The 25,281-nt window shown below is 49.9% G+C and overlaps 1 protein-coding gene across 1 annotated transcript in view; it reads right to left on the minus strand.

The window, feature by feature from the left end:
- Positions 1-3,524: 3,524 nt before the first annotated feature.
- Positions 3,525-25,281, minus strand: part of LOC139001693 (potassium channel subfamily K member 13-like) — a 70,140-nt gene continuing 48,383 nt past the window's right edge. The window contains exon 2 of the mRNA XM_070403209.1: positions 3,525-4,420. Within this exon, the coding sequence (XP_070259310.1) occupies positions 3,549-4,420 (872 nt within the window). The 3' untranslated portion in view covers positions 3,525-3,548. The remainder of the gene's footprint in view (positions 4,421-25,281) is intronic.

Raw genomic sequence — 25,281 nt, forward strand, 5'->3', positions numbered from 1 at the left:
TATATATATATGAAAGGACGGTTCTTCATAAATGGTGCAAATACCATTTATGTTCTCCAGAATAATCCAGGAGGGAATGAGAAAGTGAAGTGGGAACGTGTATTAGTCAGGGTGCTCTAGAGAAACAGACCAATAGGAGTTGGATAGATAGATAAACAGACAGACAGCTAGATAGATTCTGATTGAGACGGTCTAGGGAAAGGCCTTTAAAAAAATGTCCCTAGGTGCCTCTCGGGGTTTGAGGATGTTGGATGCGCGGTGCCTCTGGCAGGTGATTCTGCATTGACTCCAATTCCAAGGCTGCTGCTGGGAAGACTAACCATAGCCAACAGCCTAGGGTGACACAGAAATCTTCTACCCAAGGACCATCATGAGGTGATAATTTTTAAAAAGTCCCTTTCAAATAACACAGCACCACCTCTGCCTGAATCCAGGATGCCAACACATTACCCTCGTCTGATTTCTTCTAATTCTTCCGTGGGAGCTGTTTCCACAGTAGATGTTTTGGCGTCTGGGCAAGTCAAGTTCACCAGCAATGGCTCCGAGATGCAGACCAGAGATTCAGTCTGGGAGGCACTGGGATACGGTCACAGCGGCAGAACGTGGTGGGGACAGGAGTGGGGCTCCAGGGGAGGGCCTCTCTCCTGTCCTTTCCAGCTCACGCTCAGGACAACATTCTTTCCTGGAAAAAAAATCACCCGGAGGACGCGTTAAGATGCAGATCGCCAGGCCCTGCCCTTCGCGCCTCCGATTCCTTCCGTCGGGTTGGAGCGCTGAGAATCTGCACTTCCAACACATCCCCAGGGGCTGCTGCTGGGCTGGACCACACTCTGGGCGGCTGCTGGAGATCCCTGGCCATGACTCGCGTGGGATGTGAGATCCGATTGGAGTCCTCTGTGTGTGCTCAGCTCCTGGCTCAAATCGAGGTGTGACTGGCTGTGTGCCATCCTGAGAAAGTTTCGATTTTTTTTAACGTTTCACTCTGAGAGAACTTTGGATGTCTAGCCAAATTGCAAAGGTCATACAGAGAGTTCCCATATACCTCTACTCAACTTCCCCGTATGTGAACACCTTCCATAACCACAGAGCAACCATCAAAACCAAGAATGCAACCTTAGTAAAGACGATGACCAACTAGGCTACAAGTTGTCGGGGCTCACCCCGCTTTCCCACTAACGTCCTTTTCATGTGTCAAGATCCAGTCCAGTCCAGGCTCCCATGTTGGATTTCATCGTCACGCCTCCTCGGTCTCTTCCCACCTGAGACAGCACAGCGGTCTTTCTGTCTCTAGTTAGCTTGACAGCTCTATCTGGGAGGACGCCTCTCACGTTGTCTGTGGTTTTCTCGTGATTAGACTAAGTTACCTGTTCCTGGGAAGGATGTCCCAGAGGTGCTGTGTCCTGCTCAGGGCACCGCTTCCGGTGATGCGTGACATCGGCCTGAGCGGCTGGTGATGTTAACGCTCTTGGTTAATGTGGTGTCTGCCAGAATTCTACACGGGGAAGTTGCTATTTTTCCCTTTGTGATTACTAGATGCTTTGGTGGCGATCCATTGAGACTTCACGTATCCTGACTCAGCTTAAATGTGAGCATCACTAATGTCAGCGCCCGCCGTGGATCTCTCGGGCAGCAACGGCTACCTTGACGTTCTGATGGAAGCTATTGCCCTGGCTCCTCCTATGTTTACCCACTGGAATGCTTCTGCATGAAGAGGTGTTTCTCCCAGGGATGAAGACCTCTGACATCGGAGCTGCAGAGCCCCACAAGTCAAAGCCTGGGGCTGCTACTTAACACACGTCTGCTGCTGGGCACGTCTGACCTTGTGAAGAGAATAGTTGGGTTTGTCCGCTGGAAGAAAAGGCAACTCGGCCTGAAGAGGGCGCCGTTGCAGGAGGGCTCGGTGCGGTGTGGAGCCTGGACGAAGAGCCCGACTTCCCCATATGGAGACCTGGGCTCCCCTCGCTGTACCCCATCGGCCCGAGAGCTCAGACAAGGAGCAGCCCCTTCGTGCCCGTTTCCTTGTGTAAAAAAACAAGGCGGTTGGATGTGATGGTCCAACTCTGATGGCTTCTGCTCAACATTTCAGTCTCATTAGGCATCATTTTTTCCCCTTTATCTTCTGTGGATTTTTTCCCATTGCTTTTGGATGGAGTGGAAAGGGGGGTGAGGGGGAGAGAGAGGGAAACATTGATGCGAGACAAACCAATTGGTTGCCTCCTGCATGGGCCCTGACTAGGGCTGGGGATGGAGCCTGCAACCGAGGTACAATGTGCCCTTGACCGGGAATTGAACCCGAGAGCATTCAGTGTGCAGGCCGATGCTCTAACCACTGAGCTCCTGGCCAAGGCCCTTTTATCTTCTTTATCGCACCCGTCCTTTTCTCGTCACTTCTGGAAGAACTGTGTGTGCACCATTCTTATCGTATAAAAACAACAGCTATCTCTTTCTAACTGTGCTCTCATCCCTAAAACGTTCCCTCCTGCATACGTGAAGATGAATAGCCCTTGTTCCCAGCGCGGACATGTTAACTACTTGGGAGGTTATGCAACCGGGCTTGTTACAATCCCAGAAGGCAGAACTGAAACAGATTCCACAAGGAAAGCCACATTTTATTTTCTGGCCTGGAATGTTTCTCCAGCCACGAATCCAAGATGAGGATCATATCTCCAAAGGTTCATTTCCTGCTTCCTTTGCCTCTGAGTGCAATAAACGCCTGTTTCGTTAGACATCTCACACCCCCTGCCCACAAGGAGCAGCCACAGACTCTTAGTTAATAAAACGAGGGTTTATTGAGTTTCCAGTTCTATCACATAGTCAGGTATGATCTCCGCCATGGGCCCCCAGGCCTGGTAAGAACGAAGTGGTCCCTGTGCCCGCTGACAGGGAGAATGTCCAACCGTATTCTTTAGTCTCAAAGGTGAGGCTCCCCGACCTCTTCGCTGCTGAATTTCATGTTCTTAGCACACGGAGGTCCCAAACATTAAGATCTTAAAAAAAAAGGAAAAGCAAAAAGCAGGGAACCAGGTAAAGACTAAAACAGATGGTGGCCTTGGCCGTGGCACCGCAGAGCAACCTGCTCTGAAGGCAGCCGGAGCCCAGACCTGCCTCACACTTCCCCTGCTCGCGCTGAGGGGCTGGGGAGGGAGGAGGTGAACGAGGCCATGCGGGGTTCCAGGAGGAAATCAGGATCTGGAAGAGTTTTATTTCCACAGGAAGGTCAGAGCAGCAGGAAATCAAGGCTTCCCTCCCTCTCCCCCTCCAGCAAATAGTTAAGACCCTGGAGCAGGAGGAGCAAAGAAACAGCCCACTATCTTGGGCTGCTCTATGATTTGTGTTTAAAAGACTGAATTTAAATGAAAAGAATAAAGATAAGGAGGAAGGCATCGAGGCTTCAGCTTCTGTGGCCCTGAAAGCCGGCTGTTTGTTGGAGCCCAAACAAGCTGGGCTTCAAGAAGCCAGAGGCACGGCCCAGGACGAGCCCAGCCACGGGCAGAGCCGAGCTTGGTGACGCTCCTCTCCCGGCCGCTCTCCCCTCGGCCTCCTCGGTCCTACCTGTCCCCACTGGTCTCTGCCAGCCTGTTGTTCATGATGGCAAAGGCCCCCACGCCCCCTGAGAACTCGCTGTCCCGAGGCTGCGTGCCCGTCTGGAGGCGGCAGCCGTTGGCCGACTCGGACAGCTGCTTCTGCAGGGCGGCCAGCGACACCTTGTTGGCGGTCAGGAAGTCCTTCATGGAGATCATCTCCTCCGAGGGGCGCCGCCCACCCGCCTCGCTGTCCATCACCCCGCCCGTTTCTGAGGGGTCGTTGCCTGGCATGATCGCGTTCCTGCGTGCCCGCGGGAGGCCACCCTGGCACTGCCGGCAGCACCCGCTGCCCATTTTCCTCAGGATCCAGTTCACCGACTGTTTGATGAGGATGGAGATGACATTGAACAAGGAGTAGATGCAGCAGACGCCCATGAGGATGAAGGCGAAGTTGGCAAAGCGGTAGAGGCCCTGGCTCTCATACATGGCGTTCTGGCTGCTGACGAGGTCCCCAAAGCCAATGGTGCTGAACGCCACGAAGCAGAAGTAGAGGGAGTCGAAGTAGCTCCAGCCCTCGATGCAGGTGTACATGGCCGAGGCACAGCAGGAGATGAGGAGGGAGGCCAGGCACAGGATCAGCATGACGTAGTACACGGAGGGCTTCCAGCCCGCCAGGCCGCCCACTGCACTGCAGAAGTTCTTGGGGCTCTCCCGGGGCAGGGCCCCCTCTCTCCGGAGCTGCTGCTGGTGGCAGGACTTCATGATGTAGGCAATGACGGTGATCAGCCGCTCCAGGAAGAGGTTGAAAAACAAGATGGTGCTTGCACACCCAATGAGGCCATAGAAGATCAGAAAGATTTTCCCTCCTACTGTCGCGGGAGTCGTCATCCCGAACCCTGCAGGAGACAAAAGTCAGAGGAAAGAAGCGTGAGGGAGAGCCGTGCCGTGGATGGGGTCAGGGTCTTGGCTCTGATGTGGGCCAAGGACCCACAGAAACGGTTTCACCGAAGCACCCAGGCCTCGTCCTCCTAGGAACTCGAGGGCAAGTCCTCACTGCCTTTGAAGATGCTACACGTTGTTCAGAGATGGAGCCACAGGGCAAACCAGGAAAAGGCATCTTGTCCTCCAGGTGGGCACGGCCAGTGAAATGGCTTGGTGATGGGTAGGTGGGCTGATTTCCGCCTCCCCTCCCCACTCTGCTGGACGACCTAGTGCAGTACACAACCTGAACAGCCAGACTTGACAGATGTTGTTCAGAGAGATAAACAAAGGTTCATACAAAGAAAGGGCTTTTACAGGCTCATCGAAATTCATGTGTTCCATAAACGCGTTGAGTGCCATTCGGGGAATGAGGGATCGAGCTGTGGAAAAGACAGACCTGGGCCCTGCCCTCAGGGAGCTCTCGTCCAGTGAGGCGATGACTAATACTGTGTGGTCAGCCTCGTGCTGTAGGGTCCCAGGGGAGCTGCTTAGAGGGGAGCCCATTTCAGAATTGGGGTTCTGGAAAGACAAAGCATGGAGACTTGAAAGCTAAAGAGAAGTTAGGTAGAAAAGGAGGGTGTGTGTGCGTGTTGTGTGTGTGTTGTATGTGTGTGCGTGTTCTGTGTGTGTGAACAAGTGATGATGAAGGTGATGGTGGTGGGGATGGGGCTGTTCCAGGCAGAGACACAGCAGATACCAGGATATGTAGAGCTGAGAAATTCGCTCAACATTTTCTCATTTTTTAAACAAAATTCTTCCCATGTACACCTCATGCTCTGGAAGTGAACACTGAGGTGTTGGTTGACAAAATATAGAATGTCTCTCTTGCTCTTGTCTTTTCCTGTTCACGATTTCCACCTTCTTGACCTTTCTACCCAGGCACACAGACAAGTTACTAAAAATTCAGCTGTAGGACACTGGATGTCACTAAGAAAAATGAGAAACAGAAAAGAGAGCAGTGATACATTTGCCAAGAATCAGAAGAGAGCTTTCTCGTGTAGCATGAGATTCAAATGGGCATGCTTTCTTTTCCGAAATCTTCCTGTCCGATCCCAAAGGTGACAATTATTTTTCTTGTGGAAAGTGGGGCAGCTCTCAGCCACAGGTCATAGTAATAATGTATTATTATTAATTTAAAAATAGGTTTTTATTCATTTCAGAGAGAGGAAGGGAGAGGGAGAGAGAGAGAGGAACATCAATGATGAGAGAGAATCATTGATCGGCTGCCTCCTGCACGTCCCACACCGGGGATCGAGCCCGCAACCTGGGCATGTACCCTGATGGGGAGTCGAACCATGACCTCCTGGTTCATGGGTCAATGCTCAATCACTGGCTGGGCAGCAGTAATTTATTGAGTTAAGTTCATCTGTTAATTTCAAGAGCCTGCATAGGGGTCTGGGTCACACAAAGATGACCTGTCCGAGGTCCTGGACCTCAAGGAGCGCAGCTTCTGGGCCAGTGGTTCTCAACCTGTGGGTCGCAACCCCTTTGGCAGTTGAACGACCCTTTCACAGGGGTCACCTAAGACCATCCTGCATATCAGATATTTACATTACAATTCATAACAGTAGCAACATTACAGTTATGAAGTAGCAACGAAAATAATTGTATGGTTGGGTCACAACATGAGGAACTGTATTTAAAGGGCCAGAAGGTTGAGAACCACTGTTCTAGGCCAAGACAGATAAACTGCCGTCTACAGAACAAGGCCCATTGATTCAAGGGCCAGCATGAAGGCGTGATGGGGCTCCCCTGGCATCAGGGTCCTGAACGCAGCCTCGTCCTGGACGTGTGACTTATGCACACACAGGTGTGTTGCTGAAGCCCATGTGCGAGCTTGACAAACCGATTTTCCCGTGAATGAGACGTCCAGTGATTTTGCCACATGTTCCAGGAATTTAAAATTTCTAGACTTGATCTTGTTTATTTGGTTTTAAAACATTCGATTTTATTAAAGAAAGGGTAATCCATGACATTTGATCACCTACTGTATTTGATTGATCACTGCCATCTTTCCAATCAGCAAAAATAACAGAAAATGGGGGTGTTCCCAGGCGCATTGGCAGACAGCCTCCTCATGTTTGCACGTGGAGGTGTTTCCATAGCTGTTGCCCCTCTCGGGCTTAGGCGTGTGTAAGCTGACAATGCAGGCTTTTCCAGAGAAAGCCGCCCCTTCTTAAGCTCAGAGTACTGAGCACCGAGGATGCCCTGGACTGAGAATAATCAGCCTCAGGGTCGGTCCTCCTGGGTGGAAGGAAAGGACACGGGCATGACCAAGGCCTGTGCTCTGCCAGGTGCCACTGACCCTTCACCCCCACGCCGGGGAGCTGGGTGTTAGTTTCCAGTCTATTGGCCTTATTGGACGAGTGAGAAAAAGAGGAATTCAGTCACTTTGCCTAAAAGTGGGAAGCCAGAATCAGGACCTAGATGCGTCTCGTTTCCCAGGCCTGTGCTCTTTCCACCTACCTCTGCTGAGTGAGTGGAAGTGACTGTCAGGGGAACACACTGGAAGCAGAGCTGAGGGAGGGAAATGGACCAAGCATCTGTAGTTCCATGCTTGACACAGACACCCACGCTGCAGTGGCTGCCAAATCTGGCACCAAAATCAGGAGACTGGCTGCCATCAGAAGCTAAAACCCTACAGTCGTTACTAAAACATACACTTCAACATGTATTCATGCCTCTTCCAACAGGTGATGTAAATACGTCAGTTTAAACCCTGTTATGCTCCATGCATTTTGGTCTCCCTGTATTTGACAGGCACAGAAATGAAGGGATTGTCACAGGAGCCGCTTCTCAATGCACAATGTATTCCCTGTGCTTCCAGCCTGAACCTATCTGATTTGTGTCCAACCCGAATCTGGGAGATGAGCCAGTCGACTGGGGACCAAAGATGTACAAGTGTAGTTTGGAGGCCACAGAAGCTCACCTGGCAGTCCACGGCAGTCTAGCTCCACGGAACCATTTCCGACCTGTTTTATGTGACCACGACCCCGAGGCAACTCCCTGGGGTTCTTGGGGCCAGGAATGAAGCAATCAGGGACTGCCAGGGCCCCAGTCAACCCCAAAAGAGCCCTTCATTGAGACCAAGAAGAGAGGTGTCCTAGTAGGCCTGCAGTCTCCACCCTTTTATGTAGATGTTGTCCACTCCATAGTCTTAAAACAACAACTCAAGGTAAAAAGATGTAAAAGCTTTGCATTATGATATTTTTCAAACACATACAAAGGTAGAGAGAATCTTACCTAATAATAGACAAACATGTAAATTGACTGTACCTTTGCTACGCTAACCAGCCAATCAAGAGAGTATGGAAATTAACCCAACAAAGATGGCGGTTAATTTGCATACATAGGCTCCAAGCGGTGGAGCGAAGCCTGATGGCTCCAGGGCCGGCTCTGGCCGGAGCCCGGCCAGAGCGAAGGCCTGGGTCCCGAGTGCCAGAGGCAAACCAGTGCCAGCAGCCAAGGGAAGGGAAGGCCTATTGCACGAATCTCTTCGTGTAACAGGCCTCTAGCCTATTTATAAAAGCCTAAGCGATCATTTGATCTTTTGACCGTTCGATCGGTGCTATGATGTGCACTGACCACCAGGGGGCAGATGCTCAACGAACAGGCATGGAAACATGGAACAGACTGATGAATCTCAGAGAGAAAGGGGGAGGGCGGGAAGAGATTAACCAAAGATCTTATATGCATGGATTCATGCACCGGTGGGGTCCCTTGGCCTGGCCTGTGTGGATCCGGCCGAATCCATGCACCAGGCCTCCGACATCCCCTGAGGGGTCTTAGATTGCGAGAGGGCACAGGCCAGGCTGAGGGACCCCACTGGTGCATGAATCTGTGCACCAGGCCTCTAGTACTATAATAAACTCTCATTTCCCAGTTCCAGCAATTGTCAACATTTTTGCCAATCACGTTTCTGCTAGCCCAGCCCACTCCCTTTATTTACCGAAGTCTTTTAAAGTAAATCCCAGAAACTCCCATTTCATCCATTAATAACAACGCACTGTAACTGGCAAGGACTTCCTGCTCCCAAAGGAGCCACTCTGCCATTATCACACCCTACAAAATGGACACTAATTCCTTAACACCAAATAATACCCATCCACATTCAAGTTTCTCAAAATGACTTTTTTACAGATCATCTGTAGACGTCAGGATCCTAACAAGGTCCACGCATTTTATCTGTTAAGTCTCTTTTGTTAACAGTCTCCCCTCTCATATTAAATACATATATATATATATATATTCCTAACATTAAGAATATTTTATTTCAGAGAGGAAGGGTGGCCCAGATGAACTCTAAGGACCTTCAGATTCCAATATTCTGTGCTTGGTGTATACAGAGCGCAGATCTGAGCTCATTCTATACATTCGATCACCCCAGGATTCTGAAGGGAGCTCACCTTGGGCACCCACGGCTCTCCTACAGGCCAGGCAGGTACATCTATAGTGCACCCAAGAAAAGTTCTATCTGTCCCATTTCTCAACTACAATGACATCACAGACTGAACGCATTTCACAAGGCACCACGCGGGCTGAGGGGAGATGGTCTCACTGCAAACCCGAGCTGTTAGGAGTCCTTCCTAAGGTTAAGGATATTTTTAGACTTTGCTATTTCAGGGTTCTAACTCCTCTCTCATTTTGTTCACAGTGAAGCATCTTTGACAAAATATCATAAAATCATATATAGTAAAGATTTAACTATTTTCCTCTTAACTGCTGAATTCGGGGTCATTTCTAGACTCCTTAGCAATCCTATATAATAAAAGGGTAATGTGCAAATTGACCGAACGGTGGAATGACCGGTTCCTATGATGCACACTGACCACCAGGGGGCAGATGCTCAATGACATCCCCTGAGGGCTCCCAGATGGCGAAAGGGTGCAGGCCAGGCTGAGGGACAACACCCCTCCCCCCCCCCCCCCCCACACACACAGTGCACAAATGTCGTGCACTGGGCCTCCAGTGCATTAGAAGTAAAAAAATAAATTACTGCATATCGTAACGATACAAGTTGAAAACTTGGGTGTGACAGAGAACTCTTTAAATCATGTGCATTAGTACAAGTCACCGTCATTTTTATCTTACTCAGAAAGCAACAAAAATTAGCCTCCAGGGAGTCAGAATACGTCAGCTTCTGAAGGGGAAATTTTACAAACTGCATTTCCCAGAGAAATACAGAGTCGCGGGGGCATGTAGCTCTGCGCTTCATGCTTTCTCAAGCATCAGCTAGGATGATGGCTGAAATAAATGCTGTCATTATTTCTGACTGCTCGAATTTAAACAGGGGGAGAATCATTTACTTACCTCGAGTAGGTGTTCCAATTCCAGAGCTACTTAACTTCTAAACTGAGAAGCGACGCCTTAAAAGCGAGCGCCTATAATTATGTTCTCTCTTGAGCTAAATTGCCCTCCCGCAGACTACAAAGAAATGGCTCAGTTAAGTAGAATGTTACCACCACGCAGGGCTCGTAGCAGCCTGAGTGAGAAGTTCTGGCTGCGAGACACTTTGAGGAATTATGAAAATGCCACCTGCACCCTGATGGCTCTCAGCCCACCTTCTGCACCCCCTCCCACCCCCACAGCAGCCTCTTAGCTCTGGTGGGATCCCAGTGCCCCCAGAAATCCAGTTTGAAAGCCAAAGACCTGGAGAATATTGGTGGCTCTCTGGTCTTTGGTGGTTTTACTCAGATGTGTGGTGCTGTAGCTGGTGTAGCATGGCTCCAGCTGGTGTAGCTCAGCAGTTGAGCGTCGAACTATGAACCAGGAGGTCACGGTTCGATTCCCGGTCAGAGCACATGCCAGGCTGTGGGCTCGATCCCCAGTGTGGGGCGTGCAGGAGGCAGCAGTTCAATGATTCTCATCATTGATGTTTCTATCTTTCTCTCCCTCTTCCTTTCTCTCTGAAATCCATAAAGAACATATTAAAAGAGAAAAAAAGGAACGAAGCATGGCTTGGGCAAGTTGAGTGACAGATCATCATCATCTGTGTCCTTCCCCAGTTTGTATCTCTTCTCTACTAACTCTTGACATTTCCTGTGTATTATGTCCCTCCAAAACGCATATGCTGGAAGCCGACGCCTCAACGCGATGTATGTGGAGGTGGGCCTCTGGGAGGTAAGTAGGGTTCGCTGAGGTCATGATGGTGGAGCCCTCGTGTTTCGATTAGTGCCCTTGGAGTCAGCGGGGTGGTCTTTCTGCCTCTCTCTGCCACGTGCAGATACGACAAGAAGTCGGCAGGCCGCACCCAGAAGAGGGCTTGCACCCAGAAGCCTACTGTGCGGGCCTCTGACCTCGGACTTCCAGCTCCTGAACTCTGAGAAATACACTTCCATTGGTCATTAGTCACCCAGCCTGTGGTCCTGGCTTTTGCGGCCTGAGCTAAGACAGCATGTTACTATGGCACCACGACAAACCCTGCCTTACCTAGAGTTTCCTAGAAATAGTCGGTACACATTCTCCTGTTTGCTATGGAAATCAGCTGTAGGAAACTGAAGCTTCCTGTGGAAAATCCGGTTTCCCTTCCCCTTCTTCCCTTCTTCTCCTCTGGTCCCCTTCCTCCTCCCCTCTCTTCCTTCCATTTCTTTAAAAGACTTTTTAGAGACCCACCACTCAAACCTTGTTCTTTTTATTCATTTATTTAATTTTTAAATATATATATATTTTATTTCAGAGAGGAAGAGGGGGGCGGGGAGAGAGAGAGAGAAAGACATCAATGATGAGAGAGAATCATTTATCAACTGCGGCACGCCCCACACAGGGGATCGAGCCCACAACCCAGGCATGTGCCTGGACCAGGAATGGAACCGGGACCTCCGGGTTCATAGGTCGACACTCAATCCCTGAGCCATGCCGGCTGGGCAAACCTTGTTCTTTTTAGAGGCTCCTCCCGGGCTGCATCTGAATGAATCACTGCTCTGCAATAAACTGTTCTTTGAGGGGGCTCTACCGGGCCCTCTGCTTAGAGACATTTCATTATGACACTGTTAGTTTCCAGAAAGCAGCCATAAATTTCTTTTGCCCAAAGCCAGTAGAGAAGAACCCATTTCGGGAAGCTCTGTGACACTCAGGGCACAGAGGGAATCAGTGTCATAACTTAACTGCCAGAGGGAATGTTTGAAGATACCGTAACAGTGGCATTTCAGCCGTCAGGGGGAAGGAACAGGCTGACTCACTAGGCTTCATTTTCCCACTGAAGGAACAAAAACACCTCCCCTGAACTCTGGCTGCTAACCCAAATGCGAGGGGCTTTGGTCAATTATTAAAAAAAAAATGAAATGTGAAGTCAGAACAAGTCTTAGGCGCCCAGTGCAAACCAGGGTCCAGGTCCACCCTGCAGCGGATGCGCCTCTTGTCCATCACACTGCTGATGCTGAGGGGTTAGATTTCATGGCCAGAACACGAGGCTGGAAAAGGGCAAAGTCATTGTCATCCACGGGGAATGGAAGAGGACGAGCAGCTGCGCATTCAGACAAAAGGCCTTGAAGAGAATGGTCTAAACCCTGGGTGCTATCTCAGAGCCTCTTCTATCTCGGTGTACTCCCCCTGGAGGCTGTCAGGAGTGGACGCTAAGGATTGTCTCTGGATGACATCGTTTCTAGTTTTACTGGCCAAACAGGCTCTCCAATAAAAGTTGACCTAATTTGCCCTTCCCACCCCCCTCAAAAACGGCCTCTACCTCTGCCTTTCTCTTATTTATGACTGCTTTCTGGAAACTAACAATGTCAGTCAGTTAGTTTGCACTGGGCGCCTAAGACTTGTTCTGATTTCACAATGTGCATCTGAAGTGTTCCTTCTCCCGGGCAGGTCACCTGTGTTCTGCATCTCTGCTTACTCATTCATTCGACAAACACTGGTGGAGTGTGTGCTAGTACCAGACTCATCCCATCGTTATCAGCAACGAAGACATTACCTCTCCGCTGCCTTCAACTGTATTTCTTCTAGAATTTTTACTTTCTTTCTCCACCAACATTTGTTTCATTGCCTAATTTTTTACATTGTTTTTTGGCCTTTTGTATTTCTTCTTTTGTGAATTCCTATTCATGCCTAGTCCATTTTCCTGATATTGTTTTTCTTATCCATTTCTGAGAGCTCTTCATTTATATGTATTTTTAATTAACTTGACTTTTACATATGTGAAATATTTCCCCCAATTTATCTGTCTTTTATTTTTACATAAATGTTTTGTTGCTAGGCCAAAGTTTATTTTTGATGTAGGCAAATCCATCAATTTCTCCTTTACTGGCATTTGGCTTTGGGATTCATGGAGAGAAAAGTCCTTCCTCACCTCAGAAATATACTAATATTCACTTATGGTTCTAATTTTTAAAATAATTTATTATTTTATTCCTCTTTAACGGCAACCTTGATGTATCAGGACGATGCTCTAACCCACTGAGCTACCCGGTCAGGGCCCCCCATGCCGCTTCTAGATTGCTATCATTTACTTACTCCCCAGGAAATGTCAGAGCATGGCCACAAGTGGCCTGAGAAATGATCATAAAAAATGCGCTGCCCTAGGGAGAGCATGAACCTTTGCTGATTTCTCATCACAGAACCAGAAACCTACAGAAGTCATTGGCAAATTAATCTCCAGTTCCCAGCCCATATCCTTAACCCTCAAACTCTACGGGACGTAATTAATCTTTCAGAGAATTCAGAGGGACCTTACAGGGCATCCAGTGGGATTGTCACAGGAGAAACATTACAGTGAAATGGGTTTCAATTTATTTCGGTGCTTGTCCAGTTGTAGCACCAGATTTATCTCTTTGGAGAGAGGGGTTTGGCGTGGAAGGGATGATAAGCCATGATCCCAGCCCCTCTACCAACACTGAACGATGAATAGTACCATTCCTTGGCTCTGTATCCCCAGGATCTAAATTACGGCTTCGTGGTATGGCATGTGGAAATGTTTAAGTTCACTGCTTGTTAAAGGGCCTTCAAGGAACATAATGTTCTTTTTAAAAATATTTTTAAATTGAATTCAGAGAGGAAGGGAGAGGGAGAGAGAGATAGAAACATCAATGATGAGAGAATCATTGATCGGCTGCTTCCTGCATGCCCCCCACTGGGGATGGAGCCTGCAACTTGGGCATGTGCCCTGACCAGGAATCGAACCTGGGACCTCCTGGTCCATAGGTCGATGCTCAACCACTGAGCCATGCAGGCCAGGCTTAATATTATTTAAAAAAACTGTAAGTAAAAGGTCGAATGCATTGTTTTGAACTTCAAGTTCTTTTATAAATAAAATAAAAGTAACTGTAAGTAAAATCTGATAGTTTACTTTCTGCCATGGGTGTTGGCAAGCAGGGAAATGACCCCAAATAACCCAGGTTGGAGAGGAGATACGGCCATGGGCTGAATAATCAGGCCCGAAATCTCCCACTCTGCCCGGATGACAGCAGCTCCTCAAAGGCAGAAGCCGTCAGTCTTCACAGAAACAGTCGGACTGCTTGCCAGGCTGGCAGCAAAGTCAGCCTCTAATTATAAGACGTTACAGGCTTTTTAAATGCACAGTTGTGTGTGTAAGCAGCTCATTACCATTGTGTCAGGCCACTGAGCGGGAAAATAAATTCTGGCATTCGCAGTTCTAATGTGGTAAGCACACAGCTCACAGTCAATTAGAGTGTTTGCGTTTTCACAGCTCATCTCTTCCCTCCATGTTCAGGAATAACTTCACAATTACGAGCTGTCTTTCATTTGTTCCCAATGCATAATTTTTAACTTAAAAAAACAATTTTTAAAAATTGATTTCAGAGAGGAAGGGAGAGGGAGAGAAAGATAGAAACATCAATGATGAGAATCACTGATTGGCTGACTCCTGCATGCCCCCTACTGGGGACCGAGCCTGCAACCTGGTCATGTGCCCTGACCTGGAATCGAACCGTGACCTCCTGGTTCATAGCCCGATGCTCAACCACTGAGCCATGCCGGCCGAGCCCCAATGTATTGTTTGTTTGTTTTTTTAAAATATATTTTATTGATTTTTTACAGAGAGGAAGGGAGAGGGATAGAGAGTTAGAAACATCAATGAGAGAGAAACATCGATCAGCTGCCTCCTGCACACCTCCTACTGGGGATGTGCCTGCAACCAACGTACATGCCCTTGGCCGGAATCGAACCTGGGCCCTTCAGTCCGCTCTATCCACTGAGCCACGCCGGCCAGGCCCCAATGTATTGTTTTTTAAACAAGAACAGGAGCGCTGGCCTCAGTGCAGAAGAGCAGGGGAAAGAGGCCTCGGCTATTGAGTGTGGACCTCGTTACCGGCAGGAAAACGCACGTGGAATGGAGTGGCCGGTGACCCCGCTCCAGCACGGGGGAAGGAAACCAAAGGCCAGCAGGAAGTTCACCGCGTTTTCTGTGTTTACTTTGGCTCTTCTTAAATGAGCGAAAACATGGAAAGAAGAAACATGAATCAGAAGAACCCACTGAACCGCTCCATGACCTCTAACGCGCGCGCTATAAATCACTTTCGCCGCCAGTTTCACAATCCTGTGACCGGGCTGTGTTCTTCTTTTCATTTCTCTTTTCATTGTCCGTCTTAGCCAGAGAAGTACACACGAACGTAATAATGAAAGTAGCTTGTGACGTTCAAACCAGCCGGTGGTAGCCTTTCAGCATCCCAAGCGGTGTTTAAGAGCCGACGGGGCCCCGCAGGCGCCCTGCGCTCAGCCTGGGATGAGGGGAGCAGAGACGGGAGTGCCTTCCCTGTCTCCATGCATCCTGGAGCCTTCCTCCAACATCGGTGCCGCGTGGACACGGAGGAAGGAGCAGGAAGAGTCCTGCCCTCAAACAGCTCAGGACCTAGTTGGACAGACAGCCAAGTAAGGACTCATTCTATCACACGACGCTGTGTGCTGGGTTTATTCTAATGACAACCATTGGCACTGTTTCATTTTCAGTGGAACCTTAGTGCAAGTTTTAGCAAGATTAAAAACAACCTATAACCAATAAGTGTGTGTCCCTGCTCTAAGGGAGAGACTTATGTATGGAATGCTTTCCACAGGGCCCTTGTTAAAGGGGACTCCCTCCCGGGTTCAGGATCTGCTCGGTAAGAGTCTCCAGATACCCTGTGCCCCCAAACCCCCACCTCAGTCTCTGTCACCTGCTCCCAGCTGCCTGTTTCCACTGAGAAGTGGCCTGTTGCATGGGAACCAGAGGAGGAGGCAAGCAGGAGACCTGCAAATAGATCAGGGACCATCTAGAGCAGGGGTTCCCAAGCTTTTTTGGGCCACGCCCCACCTAAGCATCTCTAAAATCCTGATGCCCTCCCCCATGACATATAATTCTTATTATTCAAAAAGTGAACTCCTATTCACGTGGAGGAAGCCTAAAAGGTCATTAACTTGGTCTAAACAAGCTTCCAAAAAAAAAAAATATGGCATCCATGAAAGAGAAAAATAAAAGAACGAAAGGACAGTTAAGTACTGAGGAAGAAATCACTAAGAAATTGTTTAAAAAAATAATATGAAGTGATCTGAAAAAATAGCAAATAAAATTTCAGAACATATAATAGAGAACTGAAATGCATAAATATGCCACACCATATATTTATATACTGTATATGAGGCGCCTAGAACCATAAGAAATGCAAAAAATTCATTGTTCATAACTCATTCTCGAATTGCCCCCTTAAAAATCAAATTGCCCCCCTGTGGGCGTGTGCCCCACATTGGGAACCACTGGTCTCGAGCACCTGCTCAGTTTTGCAGGAGGTGAGGAAAGGGTCGGCCAGAGATACCGGCTCATCCTCAATGCATCTGCTCTCACCCACAGTCTGGCCACTTTTCATGACGCTCAGACCAACCTCCCTCTTGGGTAACAGGCTTCTATTTCCAGGCGCCACCTGGCTTGTCTGTTCACCCAGGTGCAGCCCTGGCCTTGGCTTACTCAGCCAGGTGTGTGTGACCTCAGGGGGCCTGCGCCCCGAGGCCCGCCCTGCCCTTCCAGCACCTGTGGTGTGGTTCCCTGCATGCGGAAGAGTTTCAACAGCTGGATGCATGTTCTTTTTTTTAATCCTCACCTGCGGATGTTTTTCCATTGATTTTTAGAGAGTGGAAGAGAGAGGGAAAGTCAGAGAGAAATATCGATGTGAGAGAAACACATTGATTGGTTGCCTCCTGCACAAGCCCTGACCAGGGCCTGGGCCGGGGAGGAGCCTGCAACTGAGGTATGTGCCTTTGACCGGAATTGAACTCAGGACTCTTAGGTCCACAGGCCGACGCTCTATCCACTGAGCCACACCTGCTAGGGCTGGATGCATATTCTTACCCCTCCTCGGGGGAGAACGTGGCTCATCTGCAGCCACTCCTATCACAGCGACGTGGACCTTTCTGCTCAGCCATGGCAGGCACGTTGGGAACCTTCTCTCACCCTCCATGGAGAAGGCCATGCTCCCCAATTCAATTAGAGCCAAACACTCAAACAGGGGAAAAAGCTTCCTTCTCTTGAGGAGGCCATCGGCATGACGTAGAACTGAGGTGCAAGCAAGGGCCCCCGAACGTTCCCGAACAGGCCAGACATTTCTCATGCCCACCTGTGAGGCAGGGGCCACACCCTGCCGATGCCTTTACAGGCTGGCTGCCTCGGATGCCCGTCTGCGCAAAGCATCCCCCGGAGGTGGACGGAGGTGGGGAAGGTCTCCTCAGACCTGGTGGTCATCAGATGAGAAACAATGGAACCGCAACGGCTCTGTGTTTGGAAAGCCTGAGAAATCACGTGCCCGGCACCTTTATCAGCCTGGAAACAGCCCGGGTGTCAGTGAACCTCAGCACCGCCCTTCCCCTGGGTCTCAGCGAGGAATGCTGACCCCACACCGTGACGCGTGGCCAGCGAGACGGGCCCGAGGAGACGCCAGCCGGCGGCACACTTCCCGTCCTTCCTTTGCCAAGAAATCATCAAGCGCACGGAGGCTTTTCCCTCATGAAACCACTTCAGCTTTATCTCTGTTTTCTTTGTGAATGAGTCCCAGGTGGAGATCTGTGTTGTTATTGGAAGACCTGGGGCAGCAGCCTGGAGGGGAGAGGCCCCCGGAATGAGCCAGCAGGCCCCACCGCTCTGTGGATTAACCACGTGCACGGTGATGCACTCACAGATGACTTTAACAGCGAGCGGGTGCTTATTCATAAGCCTTGCAGCCAGAGCCAGACTCTCAACTCAGTCCCACGCACGGTTAACGGGCTAGCGTGAGCCCCAATTCCAAAGGCAAGGCAGCCCCGTCATCTGGAAAAGCATTTCTGTTCTGCAGTTGCTACATTCTTTGTTTTGTTAATCCTCACCCGAGAATATTTTTTCCATTGGTTTTTAGAGAGTAGAAGGGAGGGAAAGAGAGAGAGAGAGAAACATTGATGTGAAAGAGACACATTGACAGGTTGCCCCCAACATGTGCTACATGTCCCTTGACCAGGGCCAGGGATTGAATCTGCAACTCAGGTTCGAGCCCCTGACTGGGAATTGAACCCACGCCCCTTTGGTGCTGGGCTGGTGCTCTAACCATTGAACACACCAGCCAGAGTGCCTTCTTTGGTTTGTTTTTAATAACTATATATATATGAAAGCCTAAGTGACCATCCGACCGGTAGCTATGACGCACACTGACCATCAGAGGGCGGATGCTCAACGCAGGAGTGGAAACCACAGGCATGGAAGCATGAAACAGACTGATGAATCTCAGAGGGAAGGCGGGGGAGGGCAGGAAGAGATTAACCAGAGATCTTATATGCATACTAGAGGTCCAGTGCATGAATCCATGCACTGGGCCACTAGTTTGTTTATAATAGCATTTAATATGTGTTATTTCTAATAATACATATCATCGTAAAAAATTCAAAACATGTAGACAAGCAGAGAAGAGCAATTAAAAAGCATTCATGCCCTGACCGGTTTGGCTCAGTGGACAGAGCATCGCCCTGCTGACTGAAGGGTTCCAGGTTCAATTCTGGTCAAGGGCATGTACCTTGGTTGCGGGCACATCCCCAGTGGGGAGTGTGCAGGAGGCAGCTGATCATTGTTTCTCTCTCATCGATGTTTCTCTTTCCCTCTCCCTTCCCCTCTGTAAAAAATCAATAAAACATATTTTTTTTTTAAAAAAGCACTCATGACCGTGCCATCCAGAACAGGGAGCTAGCGCAGACCGGGATCCCTCCACGGGCGAAGTGGGGACAACAACAGAAGAAGAACGAGAGGGTGACATGAGTTTACAGTGTAGAGAACCTGGCACGACTTCAGAGCTGGCTCCCGTGAGCTGCCATTACTGGTAACTTCTTGATGCCTGTCCTTCTAGTCTTTGCACGTGTGCTTTTACTAGCCTTGGACCTTTCTGATAGAGAAATTTAATTTTTCTTAAAATCCCTACCTGTGTCCAATTTCAGTCGCGTTCTGACTAAAGCTTCCAAGGCCGTGCCCTGTGGACTGTAACGGGGAGAAAGAACGAGAATAAAATGAGGCAGTGTCACCTCTCCTCTGTGTGCGAGAGCATCTTTTACGCCTACCACGCGGACGTGAAGCTGCGGATATTTTTCCACAGGCCATGCTGTGTTTTCCCCGAATCATACACATCCTTATCTAGTCTCCCATCCTACCTGCACGGGCTTTGCCAGAAAGCTGTCTGGGATGAGGTTCAATTTGCAATCACAGAAAGCAGTGCTCTGTGACCCTGTGGCGATTAGCCTGGCCACTGTGGCCTCGTCCATGTGAAGAGCTCATCACTCAAACTCCCCAACCCAACTGTGTCCATAAAAGTGCCCCACATGGGCCATTTCTTCCTTTTTTTTCTTTAATATGTTTTTATTGATTTCAGAGAGAGGAAGGGAGACAGAGATAGAAACATCAATGATGAGAGAGAATCATTGATCGGCTGCCTCCTGTACGTCCCCCACTGGGGACCCGGCCTGCAACCTGGGCATGTGCCCTGACCAGGAACCCAACCGTGGGCTCCTTGTTCATGGGTTGACGCTCAACCACTGAGCCATACTAGCCGGGATGGACATTTCTTCGTGGAAGGGTGCTCTGTGGCCGGGGCTGGCTTGCACCCCGTGATCTCAACCACAGCCTCAGGACCTGACACCCAGGGCCGGTGGCAGCCACGAGGTTGGGCCTGGGGGTTATGGGATGGAAAGGATCCAGGCTCTGCTCTCTAGAAGCATTTTACTGAGGGGCAAACAGGCAGCCCGCCTCCCAGGACACTATGAAAAGCACTGGAGATGAGGTCTTTTCAGGGCAGCCAGGGCCCAGGAGAGGGAGCGCGCAGGCTGCCTGGAAACGCAGGAAACCCTGGGCAAAGAGGCAGAGTTGAGTGGGGGGTTGGGAGGGGCTTACTGGAGCGGTTTGAATTTGTCAGGCTTCATGGGGGGTGGGAGGGATCCAGAGGCATGGAGTGCGGACCTACACTCACTCACGTGCCAGGTTCAAGCCCCGTCCCTGCTACTCGCTGGCTCTGTGATCGTGGGCACGTTCCCTAACTTCTCTGTGCCGGTTTTGTTTTCGTTGTTAATACGATTTAAAAAATCAGCTTGACTGAGATATAATTCACATACCCCATGACTCATTCATTCAAAACTCAATTCACTCAAAGTGCAACGTAGCCGCAGAATTGTGCAACCACGTCCACATCCACTTTAGAACATTTTCACTGTCCCATAGAGAAACCTCACACCCACCAGCGGTCAGTCAGTCATTCCCCATTTGCCTCCAGCCCCCCAGCTCCCGGCAACGCCTCACGTATGTCCCGCCTCCATGGATCTGCCTATTCCGGACATTTCATTTGGACAAAGTCCTACAGTTGCCTCGTCCTCTGGGACTGGCTCCTGTCACTCAGCTCACTGTGCTTGAGGTCTGTGGCGATCCCGTCACGTATAAAACGAGAGTAATAACGGGACCCACCTCGGCTGTACTTTTTGGTGTTAGATGAGACAAAACCTGCCAAGTGTCTGTCACCGACCGGGTAAGTGCTCAGTCGTGTGCGTCCCCCTCACGCGGATGTTTCTGTGCAGAGCCGAGGAGGGGAACAGGTTAAACGCCACCTGTGAGTAATGGTCTTGTCATCCCTACCTTCAGGTGACAGAGTGACAGACCACGGCTCATGCACACAGCTGTGAGGTGCCTCGGAGAAAGGCAGGACCCAACTACACAGGTGAGTGAACGCATCCGAGGGGAGGCAGGTCATGGGGACGAGCACAAAGGGAGGATATGACAACAGCATCCATCAGGGCGCCTGGAGAATTAGACGGGAAAGGGCTGTGCAAACAGGGAACTAACATAAAAATGGCGGTAGTGTCTGTTTTTTAAAAAAGATATATTTTTATTGATTTCAGAGAGGAAGGGAAGGGGGAGAGAGAGATAGAAACATCAATCAGAGAGAAGCATTGATAGGCTACCTCCTGCATGCCCCACACTGGGGATCGAGCTCACAACCCGGGCATGTGCCCTGACCGGGAATCGAACCGTGATCTCCTGGTTCATAGGTCGATGCTCAATCACTGAGCCGCACCGGCCTGGCAATAGTCTCTATTCTTATAAAACCTGTTCGGAAGGAAAAGAGGCGATGGAACCCTTACTGAGTGTCCTACCACGTGCCAGGGGCCCGCACGGGTTACCTCGAGTCACCCTCCAAAGCCTGTGAGGTCAACAGGATTGAGTCCAATTCAGCGGGGAGACTGGGCTCAGGTGAGACCAGGAAGCCTGGGCCGGTTCTCACACCAAGGCTTGCCCAGGGGAGCCGATGCTCTTTCCACCTTCTCTGCTTCGCCACCTCGTGAGCGAGGGACGGGAACAGTGCCCTGCACCAACCATCCCCTGCCCCCTTATTTATTTCCAACGCCCATCTCTGTCTCCGTCCAGGTCTGGCCTGTGGCACATCAGTCTGTGATCATCTTATCTGTCACAACATCATACAATTTCAACCACATCTCTCCTGGGTCTTTGTCTTCTCAAAATGAAGGGCCTATGGATTCAACAACATGATAATCTAAGGGGAGAATAGACAAACATGGCGGTGCCGATGGTACCAGCCAGTGCGTGAGGACCGTCCCCGGTTTCAATTGGCTGTTTGATATGAACCTGAATGACTAACCCACCAGCTCTCCTCACGCTGGTCAAAGACGTTCTGTTACAGGTACAAGGACTGTGCACTGTTTACCTTCCTTGGCAAACCTGTTCAGGTCCATTCTTTCGCTTGTTACGCCCAAGGAAACATCCCCAAACGTCTAAAGATCTCTGTCTCCTTTTCAGAAAGTGTAAAACACGCTTGTCTCCGCGTATAAATTCTTTCCCCTCCCACAGTTTCCATCACGTTGAATGCAGAGAAAGGACATAAAGAATACCAAGGATTGCTGAAAAGTGGCTCAGTGGAATTTTTCTGTGTTGCCAGGAGAAAACAGTGACAACTATGTGGGAAAACACCTGGGCATTCTCCTCCACTGTGGGGCCGGGGCACACCCCGTAGCCCAGCCACCCCCGCCTGGGTGCTCACCCGAGACCAGTGGCTCCCAAAGCACGGTCCCAGGCCACAGGGTCACCTGGAGTCATCAGAGATGCAAGGTCTCTGTCCCCACCCCGGACCTACTGAATCAGAAGGTCTGGGAATGGGGCCCGGCCATCTGCTTAACAAAGCCCTCCAGGGGTTCTGCCAGGCGCTCATGTTTGAGAACTACCGCCCCGTGAACACTCCTACAGATGCACCTGGTGACCTCGACCAGGAATGTCCACCGGGCCACTGGTCCTCATGAAGGAAACCTGGAGAAAACTCAAATGCCCCAGATCAGGAGAAGGGCTAGGCGAGCTGTGGAACAGCTATACGACAGCATCCTATAGAGAACCTGCAGTCGTACGTTCCACACGTTGGAGATGGACGCTTAGAAACAGACCGGAACTAAGGAGAAGGCTGCAGCCCTAAGGGTGCGTCTTGTGTGGCTCTCAAAGCCGAAACGAAACAATGCATCGCTTAAGGTTTTATACTTAAGTGATGAAAGTATAAATTTTGGAAAACCAGGGAGTGAAGACCCCACAGTTCACAGAGTCGTCACATCTGGGGGAGGGAAGGTGGGTACATGGAGGTGTTGCCAAGTCTCCCATCTGAGGGCAGGTGGCGGGTTCATGGGCCTCTGCCTTCTGAATAGGATTTGTGTGTTATGTTTATGCTACACATACTCTTCTGATGTAGCAAATAAGTACAACAAGAGGGGGAGGGGATGAATTCTGCCAAGTACCACACTATCCCTGTCTGCCGAGTGGGCGCAGGAAACGTATTCTGTCCAAGAAAGAATGAGGACATTCTCCAGACGAGCAGTTGGAAAGGCTAAAAGCCGCAGAGAATTCCTCCTTCCCCCCCATTGCCGACCTCCGTCTCCAGGAGTAATGTGCTGTGTGGTGGCACTTGTCCACCGCCCCGCCTTGTCTGGGTTATCCTATATAATAAAAGGCTAATATGCAAATTGTCCCCTCGACCAGGAATTCTTGACTAGGGGGCGGGGCCGGCCAACCGCCCACGGCCCCTCTCCCAGGCCAGCTCCGCCCCTGATCGCCTCCCACCCCCACCATTGGGGCAGGCCGGCTAGACCCCATCTGTGCACGAATTCGTGCACCAGGCCTCTAGTTTGTTCATAAAACCTTGAGAGACCACGAGGTGCTGGGCAGAGAGACGTCAGGGGCAAGGAAGGAGCTGAAAGGCAGTGAGGACAGGAATCAGGAGGAGCCCACGCCTGGATCCTAAGGCCCAGGAAATGCCAAAAACTACCCACCTACAGGTGCCTTTATTGCTTAAAAATTTTTTTCTTTTTTATCTCCCTGGATCCTCCCTGGCACCGGAAATAAACTGTAGCGCGGATATTTGTCAATCTGTCACTGAATGAAGGTGTAACTTTCATTTGAAGACAGAGAACTTAACTGCCTCATCAAGTACTTGAATACTTGCACCGAGCCTGTAAAGATGAGATGCACAATTCCTGCTCTCCTTCTGACGGACCGCAGGGCTAAGCATCCACTCTTCACCCCCATGTGTGGACTGATTTAACATCGCCTCCCCATCCTAATGTGGAACGCTGTTCTAAATGATGCCGGAGAGAGCTGGGATCCCACAGGCCCGGGATTGAGCCAAGTTTGCCTTCCATCGGGTGATTACCAAAGCGCCAACTGCTTTCTACGATGACATATTTTACTTTACTTCCCGAAAGTATACTCAAAATGCTCACGGAATACACTATACTAAATGAAACATACTCCTGCAACATCACATAGTTTTAATACACCACAATGAGTGAGTTGTATGTGAAGCAGTGTACAAAAATAATGCCATATGCAGAGTGCTTTTACTTAACAAGCTGAACAGGTGCTCCCTCCCCCAAAAGAACTGCGAGGGTAGAGGGGGTATGTCCACATTCACACTCACAGGGCTCCCTTTCCTGCTCAGAAAGTGCAGGAGGCTCCTTTTTACTCCACAGAGCACACATGGAACTGTGGAAGACACATTTGTAAGGTGCATATGATTTTTTTCCCCACTTAAAAAAATAGACTTTTAGCCTGGCTGGTGTGGCTCAGTGGTTGAACACTGAACTATGAACCAGGAGGTTATGGTTCGATTCCCGTCAGGGCACATGCCCGGGTTGTGGGCTCTATCCCCATCCAGTAGGGGGTGAGTAGGAGGCGGCCAATCCATGATCCTCTCTCATCATTGAGGTTTCTATCTCTCCCTCTTCCTTCTTCTCTGAAATAAATAAAAATGTGTATTTTTTAAAAATAGACGTTTTATTTTAGAACTAGAGGCCCTATGCAAGAAGATTCGTGCAAGAATGCGCCTTCCTTCCCCTGGCTGCCAGCACCGCCTTCGCTCCAGCCAGAGCCGCCTTTCCGCCTTCCCACACTGCCCAGAGGCCCAGAGCGGCTGGGGTGGTGCGGGACACCAGCCGCTTGGCACCTGCGTATGCAAATTAACCCACTAGCTTTGTTGGGTTAATTTGCATGCTCACTCCTGACTGGCTGGTGGGCGTCGAAGGTACGGTCAATTTGCATCTTTCTCTTTTATTTGTATAGATAGTTTTAGATTCACAGAAAAACTGCAAGGACAGTGCAGGAAATTCCCATATACCCCGCCTCTACCCTCTCCGAAGATTAACAACAGAGTTTACAACACTGACATATTAATATTAATGAAAGCCCATGCTTTATTCCTATTTGCTGTGCTTTACTCAGAGTGCTCTTACTGTTGCAGACCCCACCCAGGACGCCATCATTAGTCACATCCGGTCCCCATGTCTCCGTAGGCACCCTGGTCTGGGTCACTTCCTCACACTCTCCTTGCTTCTGGTGACCTGAGAGTTCTGAGGGGTACTGGTTAGGTAGTTTGTAGAAGGTCCTTCGTTTGGGAATTGCCTGGCGCTGTCTCATGAGGAGACTGGGGTGATGTGTTTTGGGGAGGAAGACCACAGGGGGAAGTGCTATCTATTCTCACCACAGCATGTCCAGGGAACCCACTGTCGCCATGACTAAGCACGGAGGATGCTAAAACCCCCATTACCTGGCTAAGTGTTTGCCAGTGTATAATTACCGCCACTCCCGCCCCCATACAGACTTTTCCGTCCTGTTCTCTTAGAGGAAGTGGCTGTGCACCCACAGGGAAGGCGTGGGGAGAGGTGTTCCATCACCTTCTAAGGGCAGAGAGCCTCTACACAACTTATTAGGAATTCTTCTTCAGTGGAAAATGGTCTCTGCACCCCATTTATTTATTCAATCGTCTACTTACATTACTATGGACTCACAGACACTGACTTTATGTTTAGCTTA

The sequence above is a fragment of the Myotis yumanensis genome, unplaced genomic scaffold (genome assembly GCF_028538775.1).
Source record: "Myotis yumanensis isolate MYYU_CA2020_CCGP unplaced genomic scaffold, mMyoYum1.0.hap1 SCAF_1, whole genome shotgun sequence".
Taxonomy (NCBI): domain Eukaryota; kingdom Metazoa; phylum Chordata; class Mammalia; order Chiroptera; family Vespertilionidae; genus Myotis; species Myotis yumanensis.